At 40.1% G+C, this 22975-nt stretch overlaps 1 protein-coding gene across 9 annotated transcripts in view; it reads right to left on the reverse strand.

The window, feature by feature from the left end:
* Positions 1-840: 840 nt before the first annotated feature.
* GIT2 (GIT ArfGAP 2) overlaps positions 841-22975 on the reverse strand; it is a 49178-nt gene continuing 27043 nt past the window's right edge. For 3 of the 9 annotated variants that reach the window (XM_073312618.1, XM_073312617.1, XM_073312621.1), the window contains exons 15-20: positions 20605-20853; positions 18786-18875; positions 14099-14181; positions 13777-13965; positions 6192-6255; positions 841-5373 (exon numbers count right to left, since the gene is read on the reverse strand). In XM_073312618.1, coding sequence (XP_073168719.1) covers positions 5161-5373; positions 6192-6255; positions 13777-13965; positions 14099-14181; positions 18786-18875; positions 20605-20853 — 888 coding nt within the window. In that variant the 3' untranslated portion in view covers positions 841-5160. Of the gene's footprint in view, positions 5374-6191; positions 6256-7241; positions 7264-13776; positions 13966-14098; positions 14182-18785; positions 18876-20604; positions 20854-21067; positions 21188-22975 lie in introns of those variants that run through there. The other 6 variants (XM_073312620.1, XM_073312619.1, XM_073312622.1 and 3 more) reach the window with 6 other exon arrangements.

The raw sequence follows: 22975 nt of genomic DNA on the forward strand, positions 1-22975 counted from the left end.
AGTGGCAAATCCTTCTAATGGAGGTGCAGTTAACACCAAAGAAGTGCTTTGGCCTATATAGCTCACACCAGGTCCCCACATGAAATAAGCCATACTACCAAATGTACTTTGCCAGTATAAAATGTCACCAAAAATTAACACCCCTAAGTAACATCACTGTACCACAAAGTTTCTAGAGTACACCCAGCCTTATAAAATACAGAACAAAACTTAGATGTAGTTCAACTGAGCACCATTAATTTCACAGTGCCCCATCCTTCATTTGCTGTCAGCCCCCTTCCAATGGTCAGTGGTGGCTTTTAGTTTTACATTATGCAGGATTTCCTTCATTGCCTGCCAGTGACACTCCTGAAGGGGCAAGGATGGGTTACTACAGCATGATAAAAAATTTGACCATTTGATAGAGGTAGAAGGAGGGAGTAAGAAGAGAAGGAGCTGAATTTATTGACAGTTTTCAATCCTTTATAATTTAAATGGCTGAACACTTTTTGAGGATATTAATGCTCTACAGTTAGGGAACCAGGCAGAGGTAAGTAAGTTGGTATAACTTGTGCCCCTTTGCTACCACATCCTCATCTGTAACAGCAGTTGAGACAGACACTGGCATATAGTTTGTATCTCTTCTGGATTTGGCCTACTGATGATATACCTATGCCAGAAGATAAACAGGAAAACTAGGAGGACCAAGGATAAAGAACAAAACTATGGTTAATTCATCTAATTTTTAAATATGCACCACTTCTCAGTGTATTAGTTACACAGATATGAACTCACTTTGCACTGTTTATAGTACCATCTTGTATGTACTTTGTATTTGGCCCGTATATCCCAAAGGCAAAGCACTTTAAAAGCCTGTTTATTGCATAAGTAGCAGGCAAATAATCCCAAACAATTTTATAACACTTAAGGGTTGTACAGTAATTGTATGTAATACAGTAAACATTAAAGGCTAAATCATGAGTACAAAATGGACAGAAATACAAGTTCATAAAAAGGCATTTTCACTTTCCTGTGCAGCATTTTCTTAGAGAAAGGATTACATTTCTGTAAGACCAAGAGGGGAAAAACATACAAGTTATTTGAAAGTGGGGTTCCAGCCACAGGAAAAAACCCACATCTTTTTGCACCTAAACTACTCCAGGTATTTTAATAGCTCCTGCCCTGCAGCCATTCAGAGCATGTCTACACGGCAATGTAAGACCAGGGTTGGCAGAACTCAAGTTAGTAGACTCTGGGTTCGTTAACCTAGGGCTTGAGGATGTGTCTACACTGCAATAAAACACCCACACTGGCCATTGTCAGCTCTGCAGGGCCACAAACATTGCAGTGTAGATATCCAGGCTTGAGCTGAAGCCCAGGCTCTGGGACTCTGCCCTGTGAGCCTGAGTCAGCTGATACAGGCCAGCTGGAGATGGTTTCATCACAGTGTAGACATACCCTGAGCATCTACACTTATCTGTAACCACAGGTTAGGAATGGTTGAATGCTGGGTCCCAACAGGGGGCTCTAGCACCTACGCCGCATAATGCGGTTCAGAGTCCTAGCACCCTCCAAAACGTGGTGACTCTAGCCCTTTGTTCATGATGCAGTGTGGGGAAACTTGACCATCCACCAAACTTGACTGTCCAGAGGAAAATGAAAGTCAGCCCATGGGATACTTTTGGCAGACTCCAGAGCCCAAGTCCAGTATGGTGGAACCTACTCTGCAAAGCAATAGGGCTTGAATGCTGGATCCTGGCTTGCCTCCACCCCCCCGGGGTTCTGGAACCCTTGGCTAGCGCAATTTGTGTATAGACACGCATGGGGTTAGGCTTGAGTCTGAGCTCAAACCCTTGGCGTACAGTGCAGCATAGACATATCCACACAGTCCAAAGCGTAATGCTAAACAAGCTTTGGGCCCCATTTATGACTTTGGCAAACACCAACAATGGGTGGAGTAGATTAATACATTGAGCTAACCAGGGTTTGGTTGGAGTGGAGTCAGCTTTTGCTCCAAGTGCCATTTCCATAAAGTGCACCTCTGTCCTATGGGCTTCTTGAAAGAAAGTACCATAATAAGAATACTGCAGATATCACACCAGATGTATAACTGCTTAGTGCAATAACTTGCTACTATGACTAAGTAAGTAAGTAGAACAGAACTATTTAGACAAGGTGCAGTTTACCAACAGGACCATAAAACTTATGTTAGACATTTAAAAAAACTCTAGATACATAATGTGAAGTGGGTGACATTTTAGCCACACTTGTACAGCTCTTCATGCCAGAGTCTAATTGAATCGGGTACTTGCAAAACCTGCCATCAACAAAGGAAAGATGTACAGTTATTCATCTGAAGGGACTTTACCAGTTTTGGCACTGAGCAAGCTTTTTAAAAAAGTTGATATCCTTAAATAAAATTTTAGGAAACATGAGAATACTCTGCTTCCCACACAGGATATGTAAAAACCATGTGTAGTGATGTCCTGATGGATACCTAGCAAATAGCATGCTTCATGTTCCTACTGTGCTGGTTCAAAGAAGTTCTTAAGTGGAGTTATTCTATTTCATACAATGCATTACGAATGGTTGAATTTTGGTAATAGGTTTCAAAAATACTTCTCTACAATTCAAATTACAGCCTTGTCTAAATGCATTTCCAGATGCTTAGAGACAGTGCTAGATACGGGAGAGGGGACAGGATAAATTATTTATGAATCAGACTGCAACAGGATTATCCCCTACCTACTTGCTTTTAACCCCAAAATTGTACAATATTTTAAAAAAGGCAGTTAATTACAACATCAGCATCCAACAAATATTATGGCACTTATTCTGTGTTTATATATACATACAAACACACAATTTTAAAAGGAAGAAACCTCTGAGGGTTTAATTTTTGTTTGTTAACCTAAAACAGAGCAAATTTTTATCACCAAAAAACCAACCTAAAGAATCATGATTTAGCAAACTAAACACTGCAGATTCTGCTTACGGAACAGTAGACAGCCTCCTACAATTGAGTGTTTCTGAATCAAACATTTATGTGAAAAATAAATTTTGCATTTATATATTCAGACAGAACACTATATGTGGAGTCTCAACCAGTTTTCCTGTAATCTCACCCTTGAACAGTAACACGAGTAGACTAACATGGCAAACTGCATGCGTGTGGTCCTATGGTTTTTGGGGCCTCCAGAGGAAACTATGAATTGTATGAGTATTTTATAAGAAGGGAAGGTGGTTAGCCTGGTGGAAAACCCATGCCTTCAGAGTTCAAACTTCCTCATGTTTTTATATGTATATAAATATGTATAACATCCAGGGTTTATAATCCAGTCATTATGTGATGGTTTAGCATCACTGGGAAATAGCTACGTTAAGTGTTGTTATAGTTAGAAAAAATAAGAACTACAACATATCTGCTCCCTCTTTGCATTCAGAGTCTTCTCACTTCGACAACAAAAATAATTCAGCTACTTCCTTTTAGCTCAACAGCATCTGCACAGCTACAGGGAATCACAAAACATGACCGTCAATGAAGTTCCCACTGCAAGACCAAATTCTGCCCTCCGTGGTTTAACTCACTGCAGATATTACTACAGTACAGGTGTCATTGAGCGCCTCTGAATCTTCATTACTGATTACGTACGAATCTGAACAGCTGACATTCAGCTCTCCGGGGCAGGTTGTAGGACTGGTGGGTAGACAGGAAAAACATCTTTTTATATAGGAACTGAACAAATTGTTTGTAGCCAGATTGGAATCTCTGAATCTCATTTTTATAGGTTCACTTTCAAGTAGAACAGTGCTTGAAGGGATCATCAAAACAAGTCACTTCGTAGGCATGAGTTAATGTTTTTCAAAGAGCTTGACTTAGGCGTTTAAGTCCACATTTTCAAAGATGACCGGCACTTAGGACCCAAGTCTCACTGACTTTCAGTAAGACTCTGGCTCTTTAAGTACCCGTGTCACCTTTGAAAATGAGAATTCCGGTGCTTTTGAAAATGTTACCCATGATCTTTAAAGAAAAAGGTACTGGAACTTGGCTAGGGAATACATTAAAGTGGTTGGTTAGCACATGGTGGGTTGTGTATTGAAGGTGACCCTTAAGAAGGTGTCAGTCTGTATATAGTTTGTAGTTTTTGGAAGCTTTGCGTGAGAGGTACTATATAAAAAGTGTATTTTCACATTCCACTACAGTGAGGTATAGATATGATGTACCGTGTCAGGCATGGCTTCTTTTGAACTGGCCCTCTTATCTTCCATTCCAAAGAAATCACAGAACTCTTTAGTGAAACTGCATCTAAAAAGATATTAAACAACAATACTGCTGCAAACAAGACTTAAAGCCTTAAAAAAGAGGACACTAAAATGGGAATAAATGCTGTGGGAAACTTCAGAAGGGGTTTTTTAGAGAAAGGAAAATGATGGGTTTTAACCACTAATGCCTTTCTAAAGTAACATCCAATGTATAGACTAGTGGCATAGTGACAACTAAAAGAAACTAAATCTCATGCTTCCTTCCAAAATAGATAAAAAGTGACAAAAACATTTAATAGGTTTGGATGCCCACAACTACTACAGTTTCAGCAGACTAAGGACTTGTTATTGCACAACAGTTGATATGGAACAGAAAATATAAACTTTGTATTCAATTCTCAGGAAGACTATATAAAACTTCATTCTACTGACTGTTCAACAGTTACACTCCTGGAGCCTTCACAGTCCACTGTCTTGCTGAGAGTGAGTTTGTTATTGAAGGGGATTCACCATGCAGAGCAGTTCAAGGATGTACAGACCAAAGGCTAGATTCTGCCCTTTGATATGCGCATTTGACTTCAATGAGAGTTTTGTGCGCGTGTGCAATATCCGAAAGCAGAATACAGCTCCAAGGAATCGCCTAGAAGAACCTCTGATACAATGTTGGTATGTGATATTGGATCAACAGCTGTTTGCAACATACTATATTCTGTAATTAAACTGGCAACACAGGCACAAAAATAAGGCAGTGGGTTAAATTAATCTTTGAAAGTTCTGTTAGAAAACATGCAAAAATAATACTGAGTTTAAAAAAAGTTTAACTTGCCCCCTTAGTTTTCTTGTAAAAATTTGAAAAGTTGTGTGTCTAAATTTAAACTCCAATCTCTAAAAAACCAAGACTAAAAAACACGACAGGACTCAGTTGTTGTTCTCTTTGGTTGTGATGGTAACCAGTTGTTTAGCAGCCTTGGCAATGTCATACGCACACTGAATAACTTGCTGAGTGACCAGCTGGATGTCCGTGGTAGGGCAGGTCTCTAGGGGCAGGGTTTTTTTGCATTCAGACTGGAGTCTGTAGGCACTCGATGTCAGCAGCCGCAGCGACGTCCTTACCAGCTCAGATTTGGGTTTCTAGGAAGGGAAAAGCAAACAAAGCTCGAGCTGGCTAGCATGGGTTACACACAATGGTTTTAGGATGACTTTGAATCAGTGAGATTTAGAGATCTGTTTGCAAATGCTATAAGACTGTAGCCAAGTGGCCCAGGCTCAGTAGTTTTTCCCTGATCCAAGGCCAGGAAAGGAAGGGCTTGCAGGGCACCTCGTGGCAAGGCGAGACACTGGGCAGAAGCAGACCTTTTTGAATTCTTTGAGACCCACACATAGATAATTATTTGCTCCCAGGAAGCTGCCTATAAAAAAAGGCCTGAGAAGTGTTCTAAAGACGGCTACATCCATGCGAGTCACAAGATAACAGGTCAGGCAAAGTTCTGGTCCAGCTCCATCGCTATTCAAGCAAGATGTAAGCATCCTTCTGGGAACTGTGGGCATTTACACATCTCAACCAACCTGAGTCCTGGTGTACCAACTAACCCTACCCACTTGGCATGGTGACAAATACAAAGGTGCGAAGTCTGACAAAGATCCTCATCTTGATGAAAGTGTTCCTCCCTCCTATCTGTCTTTTGCTTTTTGTTCATTGCAAAAAATCTAAACCCAGGGAGGAACCACTGTAAAATAAAAAGGAGCAAAACCTTAGGAATTTTAAATTTCCTTATTGATTTTCTTAACCAAATCAACACAAAAACCCTCCATGTCCAATCAGAAATATTTCATTCATTGCACCAACTTCCCTTAAAGGTTCTTCTGTCACAAAGCCTCAAGATGAGTGAGACTGAAAGCAGAATACATTTGAGAAACATTGCCATTGCTGAAGAAATAAAGTGACTCACTTTTGGGAACAAGGCTGCCATTTCTGTTACTGCCACATGTATTCTTTCCGAGCACGGTATATAACTGCAAGAAGATTCAAAAGATTATTCAAAAGCAGCAAAAACATTGAATTTTATTGAAGTTCAATTAGTTAGTGACTATTTCTCCAAAAGCAAACCAGTTAACAGAACAGCACATTATCTTCCAACATTGACTTAGCACAGCCTCCAAACACAAACTGTAGCAGAGTCTGCAACACACAAGTCTGATGAAGCTTCCCATTGAAACATTCATTAGTAAATTATGTACAAATCTGTGTTTCAACCACACTGTACTACAAACAACTTCAGGAAAAGCAAGAACTTCACAGCTGATGTAAGACTCTTTGCATTAGCTAAATCAAAATTTTAAACTATTCTTGGATTAACACAGTTTGTGGGGGAAGGAGTAATGGGTTGCCCACACTATCCTGTATCCAGCACGGTCAGATACTAATATCCTGATCTGTACTCAAGTATGGAAATACATGCTTACAAATGTGAAAAGGGCACATTAGTGTATATGACTGACATTTCCTAAAGTCATGATTTGTACATTCAAATTTTAGAGTTTGGCTCAGCATTCCCACAGAAGTGGCACAACATGTTCCAAAGGGGTTTATCTGCCTGTTCAAAATGTAACATGTCAGAGATTTTTAAAAATTTATATACACATGTATGTGTGTGTGTGTGTGTGTGTAAATGGCCAGAAGACAATTGCAGGCACAAAATAAAAAATTCCAGATTCTGCAGTTTAAAGGGTATTTTAACTGGAGACATCAGGATTGCACAAGAGTAACTAAGATCCCAGAGGAACTCTCAGATCCCAGGCTGAGTGTGCAGGGCTGACAAAAAACAAACACAAAACACATCCTTGTGCGTGTAGATGGTCATCAGATTTAATCCGCTATCATTTTAAGAATGGAATTTTCTGTACAAGCCCCAAGGTACTATGAAATGAAACCTTAGTAAAAGATTTAAGTAAGTAAGCTGCCAAGTCAAAGATCTATGCAGACTTAGATATATACTAACCTTGGAAGTGGAGCTGAAAAATCTTTAAAAAAAACAAACAAAAAAAAATTTAAATGTTTAAGTTTTACACAAATATTATTTTGTCAACAATCTGGGATGATCAAAATTAGAAATGAGACCTAGTAGGTCACCTTGTCTATATCTGGTAGCCAGTGCAGACTGCTTTCTTACAAATGATCTGTGGTTACATATATGAAGTTCGGAGTTTCTCCAAGAAAAGGTTTGCTATTTATCTTTACATCACATCTGCATAAAGCTATTTTCAAACAAACACTCAGTAGCAGTATCTAAGGTGTATGACCGCCACAGACATTTTCAGCAGTAATCTCCCAACTGAGCTTCGAAACACACACAATAAAGATTGATCAAAAGCTCAAAGTGAGAGTGCACAGTATATTGCAGTGTTGCTGTAGCCATGTGGGTCCTAGGATGTTAGAAAGACAAGGTGGGTGAGCCAATATTTTTTATTGGACCAACTTCATCCACCTGGTCTCTCTAATATCCTGGGACTGACACGGCTACAACGCTGCATATAATATGTTGTGAGAGACCATTCCAGGTGGAGTGGCCTGTTAACACCTCTGCAGTCGTAGGACAAAAAAGGCGGGTAGTGGGTTACTGATTGTTGTAATAAGCCATAAATCCAGTGTATTTATTAAGACCATGATTTTCAGTGTCTAGCAAAGTTATGAATTTAAGTTCCCAGGCTCCTCTTTTGAAGAGGATGCGCAGGTTTCCTTTGAAGATGAGGACTGAGAGGTCAGATATGGAGAGATCGTTTTGTGAAAAAAGTGTTCGCCCGTGGGTGCTGTGGGGTGTGTGTGTCTGATTTTCTGTGAGAGTTCATTTGAGGGGGTCATGATTGTCTGGTTCACCCACATATTTGTTATTGGGGCATTGGATGAGGTACACCACATGTTGTGATCAGCACGTGTAGGACCTATGAACCTTGAAAGGTGTGTTGTTGGGGGTACTGAATGGTCTCCTATAATATGTGTGAACTACTTATGCTAAACAATCTGTTACACCTTGCATTTAAGGTGTGACCCTGAGTACCTTTCTCAGACCTGAAGAAAAGCTCAAAAGCGTCTCTTTTACCAACAGAAGTTGGTCCTATAAAAAAGACATTACTTCCCCCACCTTGTCTCTCTAGTGCACTGTATAGCCAATCTCATGTCACTCGTCAGGGCTTCTCAGGGTCAAAGGTTAACACTTGTAGCATTCTTTAGCTTGCTGTGAAGACACAGGCCCAGGAAACAATTCACTTTAGAGAACATTTATTTCCATACTTGACAGTCCATTGTGAACATTAGGCTGTCAATGCAATATTGTTTGATGTTAAATTTTCCCCATTCTTCATTGCATAAATCAAAGATTACCAATTTAAAGAGAAGCTGTTATGTAACTCCTAAATCTTATTGAGGATGCACCCCTCACTTTTTTGGTGAAGTGTAACTACAAGACTGTAAAACTTCATCTAAGGCGAACTGAAAAAAAATGAAGAATGTCTGGTGAATGTAGACCCGGTGAACATGTACTACACAAAACCACCAAGAGACAGCAACTGGTAAAATACATAGATTTCATCATAGTTAATGTTTACTTCTCGACTGCATAGTTTAGGCTAAAAACTTTCAATTATTCTGTTAAACAGAACTATTACAAAGTGATAACTAATAATCCAAAAGTAGATTTTAAGAATCCTTACAGATTCTACATTAGACCCTGAAAAATATTTAAAAATTAGAATTAAAATTGATCTCTGTTCAAAAGAGAAGCTTCTGGTCAATAATTTTAAAGTTACCTGAAGCCTGTAAGAAGTTTAGCCTTCTGTCAAAAGTCTACTTTTAAAACCTATACTTTCCAAATATTCCATTTAAGCTAATAATCTGCAGGATAGAATAGTTAAAACTATAAACTAGTATTTTTAAAATTAGTTTATCAGGCAGTACCATTCAAAAGAAGAATATTTTTCTTTAGCATAATCTCTCAATTCTAGATCTAAAAAGCACTTTCAGACTGAAATCACAATCATTTTATTCAATTAACTTGCAATACTGAACATGCAAAAAACACGTAAATTACAGATACACTAAAAAGGAAACAACACACTTAGGGGTCATTTGAGTTATGCAGGAAAGTGGCTATAAAAGGGGGACATCTTGACTGTGTGTGTGTTGCATTCCCATGAGCTCTTCCAAATAAAATGAGACTTCCCACCATCACTAGCTTTTTACCAAAAGTGCACGGTAGCAATCCCTGCTCTGCTAGAGAGGAGAGGAGGGCTGATAACCCGTTTACTCTCCATGAGCCACACTGAATAGTAGAGGAAACCTACAGAAAACAAGACAAAAATGTGCCGTTTAAACCTCCACTGATTTCCAGGGAATAGCAAGAGGCCCCAGTAATTACGGAATGTAAGAGTGTTTTAGAGATGCAATAAGTTTGGGCATAGTTCTGGGCCATCTGGGTTTGTTGCATCAAAGTTTTCGACGTATATTTGAGGAAAGCCTCAACTGATGTAAGATAAGCAGTTGAAACTCTAAGTACTTTATTAGTACTATTATTTGTATCACACTAGCATCTAGCAACCCCTGGACCCCCTTGTACAAAATGTGCAGACAAAATGATACTTCTCACTAGATGATTTAAAAAAAAACAAAAAAAAACACAGACTAAAATCTGGGTAGACACGAGAGGTCATAGTGGGACTGAATTGGCTTCTTAAATCTACACAGATTTTAGGGAATTGTCACACATTTTGAAAAAATTCTTATTGCAGAGAATTTCTGAAGACTTCCTGTAACCCTTCCTCTCACTTTGATATTGATAATTGGCCAAAATCGTGTTTAGGATTAAACCTTGGGGAAAGGTCACAACCCATAAACACTGGATTTTAAACAGGTTTTGTATCTCAGATGCAGTAGGCATTAAAGATCAGAACAGTATTTTGGTCAGGTTTTGAAGTTTTAGGTTGCCATTACATAAACTTATTAAAACCTAAAATTTAGTTTTGATGATAATTTATCCAAGCTAGAAACTAGGCTCTAGTATTACCATAAACAGACTTATTATTAGACTAAAAGAATAAATGTTGTGTGTTCTGGGTCATGCAAATAATGCTATTTCTGCAGTAACAGTGCATGGACACTGCAACAACAAATTATGTCATCAATGATCAGATGCAGATTATTTTGATAGACAATGACCAGAATGGAGACAAAAGCTAGGGCTGTCAGAGGGAAACCTCAAGCCTCTGTTAGCTGTACCACTAGGCCCTGATCTTGCTCCCAGTGAAGTCAACAGTAAAAGTTTCACGGACATAGGATTAGCCCAGAAACTCTTAGTACTTATTACCTATAAGTTTTCCTCTCATTTAAAGCCTTTCATGCATAACCTCTAACCACCCCGGTGTTGAACGTGCATGAGCGGGGAAAGGCAGCAGAGAAAAAGAGAAAGGACACTGTGCCTGGAAGGCAGGGACAGAGGCCAGAGTACCAGGAGGTAGGATCAGGCTGCAGGGGAGCTCTCTCAGCCCACGGAACCAATGTACTGAAACAGCCGAGGCTATGTCTGAGCTTAAGCATGCTTGCACGCTCTAATGGTCTGTTTAGACAGATGAGTACAGGAAAAGGAACAAAAGAGAATGAGAAAATGGAAGGAGTTTCATTAGGATGATGAAAGAACAATTAACATTCATGTTCAGATTATCCATGTGGCAAGTCATTTTTATTTACAATATTCCCAACAAAAGTTTGGAAGCCATCTCATTATAGTTCTCAGAAGCTCAATTATGCGACAAATGTATTTGCAATGTGACTTCTCTGAATAGCCTTATTCATATCAGAATTAAGTTGAATAGATTTGTTCCATTATTTTCCCATATTGCTTTCCCCCTGCTATGTGATGCATTGAGCAGTAGCACATCTGAGGCAAAGCCATGCAATGCAATACAATATTGCATTTTTGTTCATGGCTAAGAGCTTTGGAGGGTCATGTTCACCTAAGAATGATAACCAACATACTCCATTTGTGGCATAGAAGAAACACTGCTTTAATAACCAAACAACTTGTTCCTTACTCTGATCTCTTAAAGCCTTTCCCTCAATATCTTTCTTCTATAACAAAGAAGGGAGAGAAGATGTCTTTTTGCAAGGCTAATCATTATTTCTTTCAAAAGATTGCTCTGTTTATTTTTCTTATTTGCATTTATGAATTTAAGTTGTTTTATTTACAGAGCTAGAGATACATGTCCCTTGTGTAAAAAAAACGCTCCCTTAACTTGAGGCACCAGAAAACATGAGGAAGGATTAAAAGTATTCTTTACTAAGTAGCTTTACCTAATTTAGCAGGGGAAAAACATGTCCTGGGTTCTTTATTCTAGATGATTTTGGTGTGTTTCGACTATTGTTACTGGTAAAATATACAAATAACCAATATTATTATTTAAAATTTTTTTTTTTTTTTTTTACTGCATCTCCCCTTTGTAAAAATCCTGGGAGCAAAAAAGAAGAGTGGTTTATGGAAGGGATTAAGTCTGAATTTTGACTCAAGTGAGCTGAGTCAGAAAATGCACTCTGACTTCCTCACCCAGGATCACAAAGGAAACACGTGCATCTCCCTCCTAGCCAAAGCAAAGTGCAAACCAAGTAAATAAAGTATGGAAGAAGCAGAAGTGGCCCCCAGAATGCAACCGTTGCCTATTTTTCTCAGTCGTGGAGGTAAAGAACTCAGAAATTAAATTATATGAGCTGCAAGATTTAACAAAGGTAGTTAGCTGGTTTCACGGGTAACGTGTTGTGTAGTCCTTCAGCGCTGAGGCTGTGACTGCCGTTCTAATATGAGAATTGCCACAGGAAAAGAGAAATTTATTTGGAGCCTAGGACCACTCAGGGCTAACATGGAATGCACTAACATGTGCTATGATATACCTGCCATTATATGCCTATAAAAAACTACCTAGGAGAACCACCTGCTCTTTGTGCACTACGAAGAATCATTACCAACAACTCATGGAGATCTGGCAGAGTTAATGGTCGGGTCAGACTGCATGGGGGGAAGCTCAGGCCGAGTACTAACTTGTTCAGATAAATAAGCCGCTTTGATTTTTAGCGCTGGCAAACTTGAGAGAAGCGTATCTAGTTCTTGGCTCTACTCTAACAGTTAAGCCGTTAGCAAAAGCTGTTCTGATCTATTGCTGTAAAAAACAGACGATACAAGGCTATTGCTAGGGCCCTACCAAATTCACGGTCCATTTTGGTCAATTTCACGGTTTTAAAATTAGTCAATTTCACATTTTCAGATGTTTACATCTGAAATTTCAGGGTGTTGTAGCCTGGGGGGGGGTCCCGACCCAAAAGAGGGTTGTGGAAGTAGGTGTCACAAAGCAGTTGTGTTTGTCGGGGGGGGGGGGGGAAGGGGGGCGGGGGGTCGTGGGATTGCCACCCTCACTTCTGTACTGCCTTCAGAGTTGGATTCTGAAGGCAGCACAGCCATGGAACTTTCTCCAGCTAGAGGAGGTACCCGGAGGTGGGTTAAACCTCCTGCCACACCCAAGCAGCCACACAGGGGAAGAGGAAATCCTGTCCCTCCCCAGCCCGGCCAGGACTAGCAGTTAGGAGCCCCCGATAGGGGTGCTTTCAGCAACACAGGGGAGATCAGACCCACCTCCGGGAACCTCCTCTGGCTGCAGGAAGCCCTGAAGGCAGCGCAGCCACAGAGCTTCCTGCAGCCCAGGGAGGTACCTGGAAGTGGGGCTGATCTACCCCAAGAAGTGGCCATGCAGGGGAAGAGGAAGTCCCATCCCTCCCCAGCCTGGCAGTCTAACAGCTAGAGCACAGTACATGGTAGGAGCCCTCATCTGGGGCACCCACAGCCCTGCTCCTCACCCCGTCCAATAGGTAGATTTCATGGAAGAGATCTGATTTCATGGTCCATGATGTGTTTTTCCTAGTCGTGAATTTGGTAGGGCCCTAACTATTACAGAGAACATAGCAATTATGTACACAAACAAAACTATCTGCAGTTTAAGGGCCAAATCCTTCCTGACTGCAGTTGTTTCACAGAGATTACACTCAGTTACTGCTGAACGTTCCCTTCTAGGTGCCCTGATCTATAACTCCTGTGTAGTTTGAGGATCCATGGGTAAATCCCACTTGTCCCTGGGCCTCTGCAGGGGTCCCTTGACCTCTGCTTTCTTGGCAACAGGATTTGCAATGGAGCCATCTCCCAGCACTTCCCCTGGCTTGTACTGCTTCTTACTGAGTGGGATGCGGGCAGACTGGGAGTAGACACTGCTCCAAACAGCAGCTACTCCCATGGATATCTGCCAAGTCCCGAGGAAGCGTTCCATAGAGAGAAGCTGTTCCATGTCCTTTTGCCCACAGCCCCAACAACATCTGCTGCTCCCCGCAGCCAAGGGAACACATGACCATACATGATTCATTTACATGAAATTAAAGTTCCTATGCTTGGAAGCATTTTACTATGTTTTTTAATCTTGGAAATTCCAGAGCACTTAGACTCCCCTTCTTACCTGTCATGCTTATTCTCTTGTGCCGCTCGCAGCAGCTCCTGGATATTTTTAGTGATCTGTTCAGTTTTTCGAATAACATCTTCTGTACTGGGCAAAGTGGAACTTGGGGTTGCATCTGTATCCGAGTTCTCGGGGATAGCCCCTTCCCCCTGCCAAATGACACTTCTCTGCCTTCCTTTCCTACCTGGCCTGGGGAAAAAAGGAAGAATGTTGAAGTGGTCACTGTACTACAGAGCAGTTTCTATTAGCACTTAACTAGAGCTTTATGCCTTCAGACAATATACAGACACAAACATTAGCTCATTCATGTAATAAGACATACCCCGTCTCATCCAGCTCCAAACTGGGGGTGGGGTTATCATAGTCACTTTCAGGCATGCTATTCTGTTTCTCTAATTTCGATGCCTACAAAGAATAAAGAAATGTTTAAGGATAGAACCTTAAAAAAAGAAAGAGTCAAGAACTTTGCCAGGGAACTATTCCCTGTATAAACTAGTTACTTCTCTTTGCACAAGACTTCATTTAGGTCCTACATTACTTTACAAGCTCAACCTGTCATGGCCATTAGTGTCTGTTCTGTGCTACGTTATACTCACTCACACATTTTAGGTTAAGATCTTATGGGCTGAGATTTTGTTAATTTCTCTCACTGACAGCTGCCATGTATGCTTACGTCACTTTATGCAGCAGCAATGCTGAAAGGAGTTAAATACTGTAGGTTATTCCTCCTTTTCACCTAAAAGAAATAAAGTTACTTGCCTGGCTAGTTATTCCTTCTTTAGTAAGTAGTTTCTTCATGAAGTACATTAAGTATTTTATTTTTAAAATACATTTTGTACCTTAACATATCAGGGAATGTTCTTCCCCAACCATTACAAGCTGTTCAGCTTTACAGAGCAGGGGTTCTGCTTCTTTAACATCATAACCCAACATTCAGCCACTTGCCACTGATGATCTTCCTGCCCCCAAGAAAATTTTGCCTCTGTTCCCAGGATATTCAAAAGGGACACCACACAACGATCTTGGGATCACTTCTGGAGTCTGACAACCACCCAGTTTCAAATGACTGAGCAAATGTGCTTTTGCAGAAGCCTCGAGTTGGAAAATGGAATTAGCTCAACTCCCAGACAACCACAAGTCTTATGTCTTCCAATGCAACATATGACCACTTTATGGGCAAGAGGGGGACATCACCTATTATTGAATTGCCTCTAACCTTCCTCAATATGAGGCACTTAGCACACTTTTTCCTGAGCAGAGGGACCATAATAACTGAGTTTACTTGTATTCTTATGACTTGGGATTTGTATCCCTTGAGATGCCACCATATGGTCCTCTAAACTCAGGAAGTTTCTTTCATTAGATTCCATGTAATCTTTCAGGTAACAAGTTATTCTACCACTTCTGTGAGCTCCTGGTATAATTTATACCCAGGGAATATACATCCCAATGATTTTTGTTCTGAATACCTCACTACCACACCAATCCCAGGAATTCATATCCATGGGAAGTTTGCAACTTGGGAATAATTCCATGGGACTGAAAAACATAACGCAAAAGCAAGAAAGGAAAGTATACTCTGGAGCTCTCTCCCTCCTTCCTCAAACAGCAGCCCTGGATTACTACTTATTCTTGTCTTCTGGGCCTGACACCAAAGAACAGCAAAGATGCAGCAACTTACCAACTACAACTCCCCTCAGTGGTGCCCAGACCAGGGCATTCTACATTAGTACACATTTTTCTAGAAGACAGACAGACAATTATACCCTTCCCACTTATAAACATGCTACATTAATGTCACTCTGAAGTTTGGTCTTTTACTGCACAGTGCAGATCCTGGCACTGAAGTAAAATCCAATCCCAACAATGCTATGGGATTTCCTCATTCGCAGTCACATTAACCTCCCACTGATCTTTATTAGAAAAACAGAGTGAAGATCAAGGAAATCTCCAGAAATGGATATTAAAGGAAGGCTCAAATCAGCATACTTAACATGCACTGTCCATTATAACAGGCATAAATTAGGCTAAGCCTGATGGACAACCCTTTCTATTATTCTTATTTAGAGAGGTACCTCCATGTGCCAGGTGCTTTCCAATCACTGAAGGACAGTCCCTGCTCTGAACAACTCAAACTATCCAATTTACAGCTACCTTGCATAGAAAGAAACCTAAATTGTGGTGTTCTTTTGATTACATCTAGTAAGGGAACAAGAGAAGATAGAATCTGAAAACAATACTAGGCATACTCTGACAATATAAAGCTGTATATAATAGCATTTGTATGGCATTTATTTATTTATCAGATGGTACACAGATAGAAACTGTTTGCTAAATGGCAAAGCTGAATACTCTGGTCACAAACAAAAACAGCCAGTTAAAAAACCAGGACTTAGCCTTACTACTGGAATTAGATATGTGTAAAGTAGGATTAACTCCCCACACAACAAATCTGAGAAAGTTTTTAGTTCCAGTGATAAATCAACTGTACCCAAATTGGCAATTCACAGTTTACTGGGTCACTTAACGATTTGTCATCTGCTACTATTCCATGTAAATCAAGTATTTTTCAGATTGGACAGAAGTCGCCATATCACTTGTAGTCAGAATTAACTTATCTTCTGAGGTTTTAAACAGGGACTTTCATGCTGAAGAAAACAAATATCTGGCTAAAAAATAAGCATCTGAAAGGCAAATGAACCCTCAAAACGTTGATATACAAAGCTCTATTCCTCATAATTCAACTGTTAAATAAAAGCTTGACTTGAGACACTACATAGCTGCCAAAGAACCAGACTGATACAGTGTCAGCTACAGGGTTGTGATTTCACTGCGGCATCAGACACATGGAACAATTGAGCTAAAAAGGGAGAGAAGGTCTTTTGTAAAGCAAGATATCTGCAAAAATAGGCTTGGTTTAAAAAGTCATCTATGAATGCTTTTCTCCTTTAGTTTGCTCCTGTGAAAGTCCTGCTTTAATAATGAAAAGTAGAGCTTAAATCAATAACACACAATACTACAAAATGGGTTCTGTCAAAACTACCCATAAATATATTTGTATAAAACAACATAAAAGTATAGGAAGAATACAAATGTATTAAGGAGTATATAGCGATGATAGTTACATCTATTAAAGACACTTAATAACTGCGGATCCAAGCTGCAGATGAGAAATGCAAATCACTCACTATGATGACCCAAGGGTGATTCAGCTATCATACACTTATGCAAACGTTTCTTGCTCAAAGAGTGTGTAAAAGATATCTGTTTTAAAATAACTTATTCTGAAATATGCTGAATAAACATGTATAGCAAGAATCTATTTGTTAAAAGCACAGTTCTTTTACAATGGTTACCTTGTAGTTGGGGCTGGTTCAGATGGCATTATTCTGCAATTTTTTGGATACATAGAAATATTTCTAAGATCCCACACAAAATGTAAAGTGTATAAAAAAGAAATCAGGCATGACCAGTCTACTGTATCAGATTGTTCAATTAGCCAGCCATCCCTAACCTTGCAATTTTGTAGTGCGGACACTTCATTCTGTGCTTCTATTAACGGTCCTCACATTGGGTTGGATTTAAGACTGCAGTGGAAAAGTATATAACAAGGATGAGAATATAGCAGGGGTTCTCAAACTTCACTGCACCGCAATCTCCTTCTGACAACAAAAATTACTGCAGGACCCCAGGAGAGGGGGACTGGAACCCGCCCAAGCCCCACCATCCCAGGTGGGGAGGTAAAGCCAAAGCCTCACTGCCCCAGGCCGGGGGGCCAAAGCCGAAGCCCAAGGGCTTCAACCTCAGACTGGGATTGGTAACCTTAACCCCGCTGCCCAGGGCTGAAACCCTCGGGCTTGGGTTTTGGCCCTGGGCCCCAGCAAGTCTAAGCCAGCCCTGGTGACCCCATTAAAATGGGGTTGCGACCCAATTTGGGATTCCAACCCATAGTTTGAGAACCGCATACTTATCTGTTTCACATTTCAATGTTTTCATAAAAAGGTATATAATCACAGAATCACAGGGCTGGAAGGGACCTCGAGAGGTCATCTACTCCAGTCTCCTGCACTCCTGGCAGGACTATTATCTAGACCATAATGCCTCAGTGAACCCTGCAGTTCTGTAGTTCGGAACTAAAACTATTCATCTATGAGTCAGAAACAATGCAAATAGAAGTATCTTTGGGATACCATAGACTTTTATAGAGCAGTTAAAAATCCCATAATGCAATGGCTTTTTTTTTTTTTTTGAAGTCAGTGTTGTGCTTTTGTAAGGACCTAGCAACCAACGTTTGCTGATTCTCAGACAGCAGCAATGTAAGCTTCCTCTACATGGTGCCATGAAGGTTCTTTGAACCCTGAACTAAAAGGAGCATTGCTAGGAATGAGTTCAGTCTCCAGGCCCATTCGAGCCTTCACTTCTTTCAGTACCATCAGTAAAAGGGCTACGCAATGTTAAATGAAGTGGTGGGTGATATGGATGCTTGTCTGATATAACTGGACAAAGAGCTCACTCATTTCAAACAGTCTACCGAACAGCTGTCAAAAAGTAACATCTCTGCCCATCAGTACCACCCTGGACTGGATGCAAAGTGGTGACCCCTAGAGGTAATGGGCTCCATAGCTTTTACTAACCCTTTGAGCATACCTGTGTCCCATGCAATGCATTTTAGTCAGCAGAAAAAGTACATACTGATATTTCATGAGCCAGTAAGTGCTTGCTAAATTACTTTTCTTCAGCAACCAGCTCATTTTCAACAGCATATTGTGGGATAAGTGATCTGGAGCATGGTGTTAAATCCTACAGGTATTTTAGTTGGTGTGAAGTTAGACAAGAGTGAAGCAAGGCGTGTCCATAGTAAGTGCCAAAAGAAAGTGAAAGTGATGAAGTGCTGCTTCATGCAGGGATGAAGGCCAGTTAGCAGATAGAGGGGAAAGGACAGAGGCACAAGGCTTCGAGGGAGATGGCCACCTCCTCCAGGTAACAGACCAATTCAGAAGGTACTTAACCCTTCGTGTGCTTTCATCCCTTGACCAGGAAAGCGTGGAGGGGAAGGAAGGCAGAGATGAAGAGGAGGTCACAAACGCACTCCTCCCGATCTAAAAAAAAAAAAAAAAGGGGGGGGGGAAGGGGAGAGAAAAACACTCGGGAAAACAAAATAAAGAACCCACAAATACTCTGAAAATAACTTTTAAACATATGTACATTTTAAAAATTGGATAGTCAAAGAGAAGACATGGTCAGAATGACTGAGAAAACTGACTGAGCTAGACTGGACTTGTAACTCTGGCAAAACGCATTTGACTTCTTTAAGCTAATTCTGGTATCCGTATTAAAAGATGTTGAATTCCAAAGTGAACAAATACATTCACCAAAATTCTGTTTCTGCAAAGGCGTTCATTTAACTAATATATGCCACTTAGGTTTGAGTAGAAAGGTTTTATTAAAGGAAAAAAGTATGTTTCTGTAACCAAGTTTCACAAGGAAGAAAGTAATGCTTCAGAACTGTTAGTTCTAAACCAACAAGACATTAACAAATGAGAAGTTTCAGGAACCTATGAAGCTTTCTTACACTTTGAATAAATTGCTATGTACAGAAGAGTTCTGTCATTTCTTGCTGCAGGAACTGCCTTTATACTGAAATCTTTCACAGCAAGTCAACATAATCTACGGTGATATAGCTTTTATCATCTAGTCTGAATTTCTAATAAGCACTTTATTATTTCCAGCAGTTTGAGAAGTCCCATACTTGTTAATCAGACCGAAAAACATTCAAGCTCTTAGCATTAATGTCGGATGGTTCAGCATCATCTGCCAAAATGGCACTCTTGTAAAATAGTTTAGACATTCATGACTGCTGCTTGCACCAAGCATTTTGTTTTATATGCACATGGCACTTTTTTCAAGCCAGGAAAGAAATTTCAACTTTCAAACAATTAAGCAGTCTCTTTCAAATGCATTTAATGTATGCAATTGAGAGGAGAATACAAGATAGTGCTGTCCCAGAGACAACATATTGATAACCCTTAAAATCCTGATTCATGTCAGCAAAAAAAAAAAGAAAAATACTGCCACACATTTCCCCCTGCCTCTGGCAATTTAAAAAAAGATACGATGAAGAATGAACTCAAATGTTGGTGTATTTTTTGTTGTCAGTCTAGAATGCAAACTCCTTAGGGAAGAATCAGCGTCCATGCTGACCACACTATTGGAACTTTAATAATTTAGGAAAATACTAATCAGGATGGACTTGGCCACCTGAAAAACTAGGCTGTGAACACTAGAGAGTTAAAAAACCAAACAAAATAAGAGACTATAATGAAAGGTAGTATTGCAGAGAGATCCATGAAAGTAAACTCTCTTCAGTGCTTCGATGTAGCATTTCTACTCATGAGCAATCTTCAGCAAAGTTCAATCCTACTGTTTTTAAAAGGCTTGCAAGTTCCATGTATAAGCACATACCTGTATGCCCCAAGATCAGAGATCCACAAACTACACCTATCTTGTTGAATACTGGGTTTTTCTCTCCTACTTTTGAAAAACTCATGCATGGATATACTGGCAAATATATTGTGGCTAAGGAAATAGCTGAGCAGAAGCCAAAAGCTTCAATTTACATATCTGAGAATTGTTACACCTTTTATTCTTCAAACCATTGAGCTCCTGCAGACATGTTAATACAGCAAACAGTGATAATTCTTACTGTTTTACTTTACCAGGAAGCAGGCAGTCTAGAGATTTTGGTAAATAATCAAGTAAACAAGAAGAGTTGCAATAGAAAAAGCTGAACATACAAAGAAGAGCAGAAGCATTAGCAGTTTTACTTACATGTGGAGGGAAAGGCTGCAGTCTTGTTATGCTCTCTTCTGGATATGTGACTTCTCCCATTGGGAGGTAGGGTTTCTGACCCGATCCAGTCTCATACATAGACATAGGTCTGCTACCTCGTGTAGATGGTCGCCGCTTTAAAGAAGAATGATTGTTGGGGTCTGCGTATTCAGAACCAGTTTGGACCTGATATATATTGGTTGTGGCCTGTCTTCTGAGGTTCGTATTTTCACTCTGTAGTGTTTGAAGCTGAAAGAAATGTTTAGCAGTGGGACTTTGTTTTTCTACAGCAAGCAAACTGAGTACACAAATACAGCTTGTCACCTTAAAAAAAAATCCAACCAGCTGTTGCTGGATTTATTATTATTAAATGGAATTTTCTCTTAAAATCTACTTCATTTGCTCAGACAAAAAATATTTTACTGCAGGTGTGGTAGATTTATAAGTGTCAGTTTCAACTTACTATTATTTTAGTTGGGATGCAAGTCAAATTGGATCTTACATTTGGCTGTTGCAGTTAAAAGCGTAAGATCCATTTCCAGGTTAGATGTACTTTTACATAAATTTTTCATTACCACGAAGGCTGTTTGAACAACAGAAAAATAAATTCTTTTCAAGCAAAGCACTCTAGTTCAGCAAACAGTTACTACAGTAACTTAAAAATGACTTAAATAAAGCCTCTGAATATGCAACTGCTAAAATTATAGCACAGATACAGCACAAAGAAAACCAGAGCTTGCTTTGCAAAGCAAGAAGACAGTGAAGTTAAGATTACGCAAACAGGATATCAGCTACTGCTTTCTAAAATGCCAATGGGATTATTAAAATCTGTGGGTGGGGAAAACGTGCAACAATTTAAATTCTGTTGTAGAAGAAAATCTCTCAGAATAAGTTTGCTATATTAACACATCATGAAGAAAACTGCAAATATTTAAATATTATGTACCTCTTCTCAAACAATATATGGAGCATACGGTTTCAGACAGCTGATGGCCGTTCATTAGGAATCGCAAGTAAATACTGAATATTGTATTTTGTTTTGCATCATGTGAACCTTTAAGAAAATCAGTCTGTGATGTAAAATTGTAGTCGGCCTGACGCCGTCCAGAACCCGTAAGTGAAGATTCCAACTAGCATCCTAAAGCCATTTTGAATATTACCTTTCCCTGCTCGGTGCAGTCTGTCATACCGTGTATTGTGTGTTAAGATTTAAGGATCAGTAAAGAGCAATGTTACTCCTTAAAAGTTTGACATTTTAATACAATCAAGCAGGAGATTGTGCAGCATGGACCTTTTCCCTTTATTTTCCACCACCTATTTTATAAACCGGGTGTGGTCTAATTTCAGCTGTCTGCTGCTGTTCATCTATTGTCATATCAGATCAATTCACCACCACTGTCGAAATTCTTCATCACGGTCAAGGTTTAAGTTCACAAACAAGTGCCCATGTGTCAGAAAGTCATCTTTTTTTGTAAGATCACCCTTTTACTCGATTTAGGGGGAACCCATCCATAAGTGACATAATTAAAGAGGAGGCAGAGCCTCTACTGAAGTGCTATCTTTTTCAAATAACTGAAGTGTGAGAAATCAGATACATATCATGCTACTAGACAACTATATGAGACAGACAATTTTTAATCTTCAATATTGAAATTTAACCTATGCCTAAAAAATCAAATAAACCTATGCCAATTAAGAGACCAAGGGCCATATGCTCAAATGAGATCTGGCTCCTTTGCTCTTCTCAGGTGCTGCAAAGTATTTAGATTCTGACCACAACTGGCCAGCAGAAGACTCCCTTGGCAGACAGCAACTTCTTATTGGCCTACAGCTACTGTAGCTAGGTACTATGCCATCTATCCCCCTTCCCCTCAGAGCAGAGGGTAAGGTGGAAGAATCATGTCAGGGATGGTGTCCCTAGCCTCTGTTGGCCAGACACTGGGAATGGGTGACAGGGGATGGATCACATTTGATTACCTGTTCTGTTCATTCCCTCTGGGGCACCTGGCACTGGCCACTGTTGGAAGACAGGACACTTGGCTAGATGGACCTTTGGTCTGACCCAGTATGGCCGTTCTTATGAGCTTTGTTATGCCTAGCCGTTGTTGGTGTAAGTCACTAAGCCAATGACAAATCAGAGCAGCCCCATAGCTGTTCTAAACATCACTGGATCTGGGGCCAGTGCAAACTGATCCTCAGCATGAGGGAGCTATGACTGGCTCTCTGATGTACCCTATGCCCCGCATCTGCTGCGCAGGAAAATCTGGCCCTGTCTCCTCCCATTATGCTGTATCAGTGTACTAAAATCCTAGTGTACAATGGCTACCCCACTCGGACAGCAAAAGCTTTTTCTAAGATTAGGTTCCTTAAA

This window comes from Lepidochelys kempii, chromosome 15, assembly GCF_965140265.1.
Source record: "Lepidochelys kempii isolate rLepKem1 chromosome 15, rLepKem1.hap2, whole genome shotgun sequence".
NCBI lineage: Eukaryota > Metazoa > Chordata > Testudines > Cheloniidae > Lepidochelys > Lepidochelys kempii.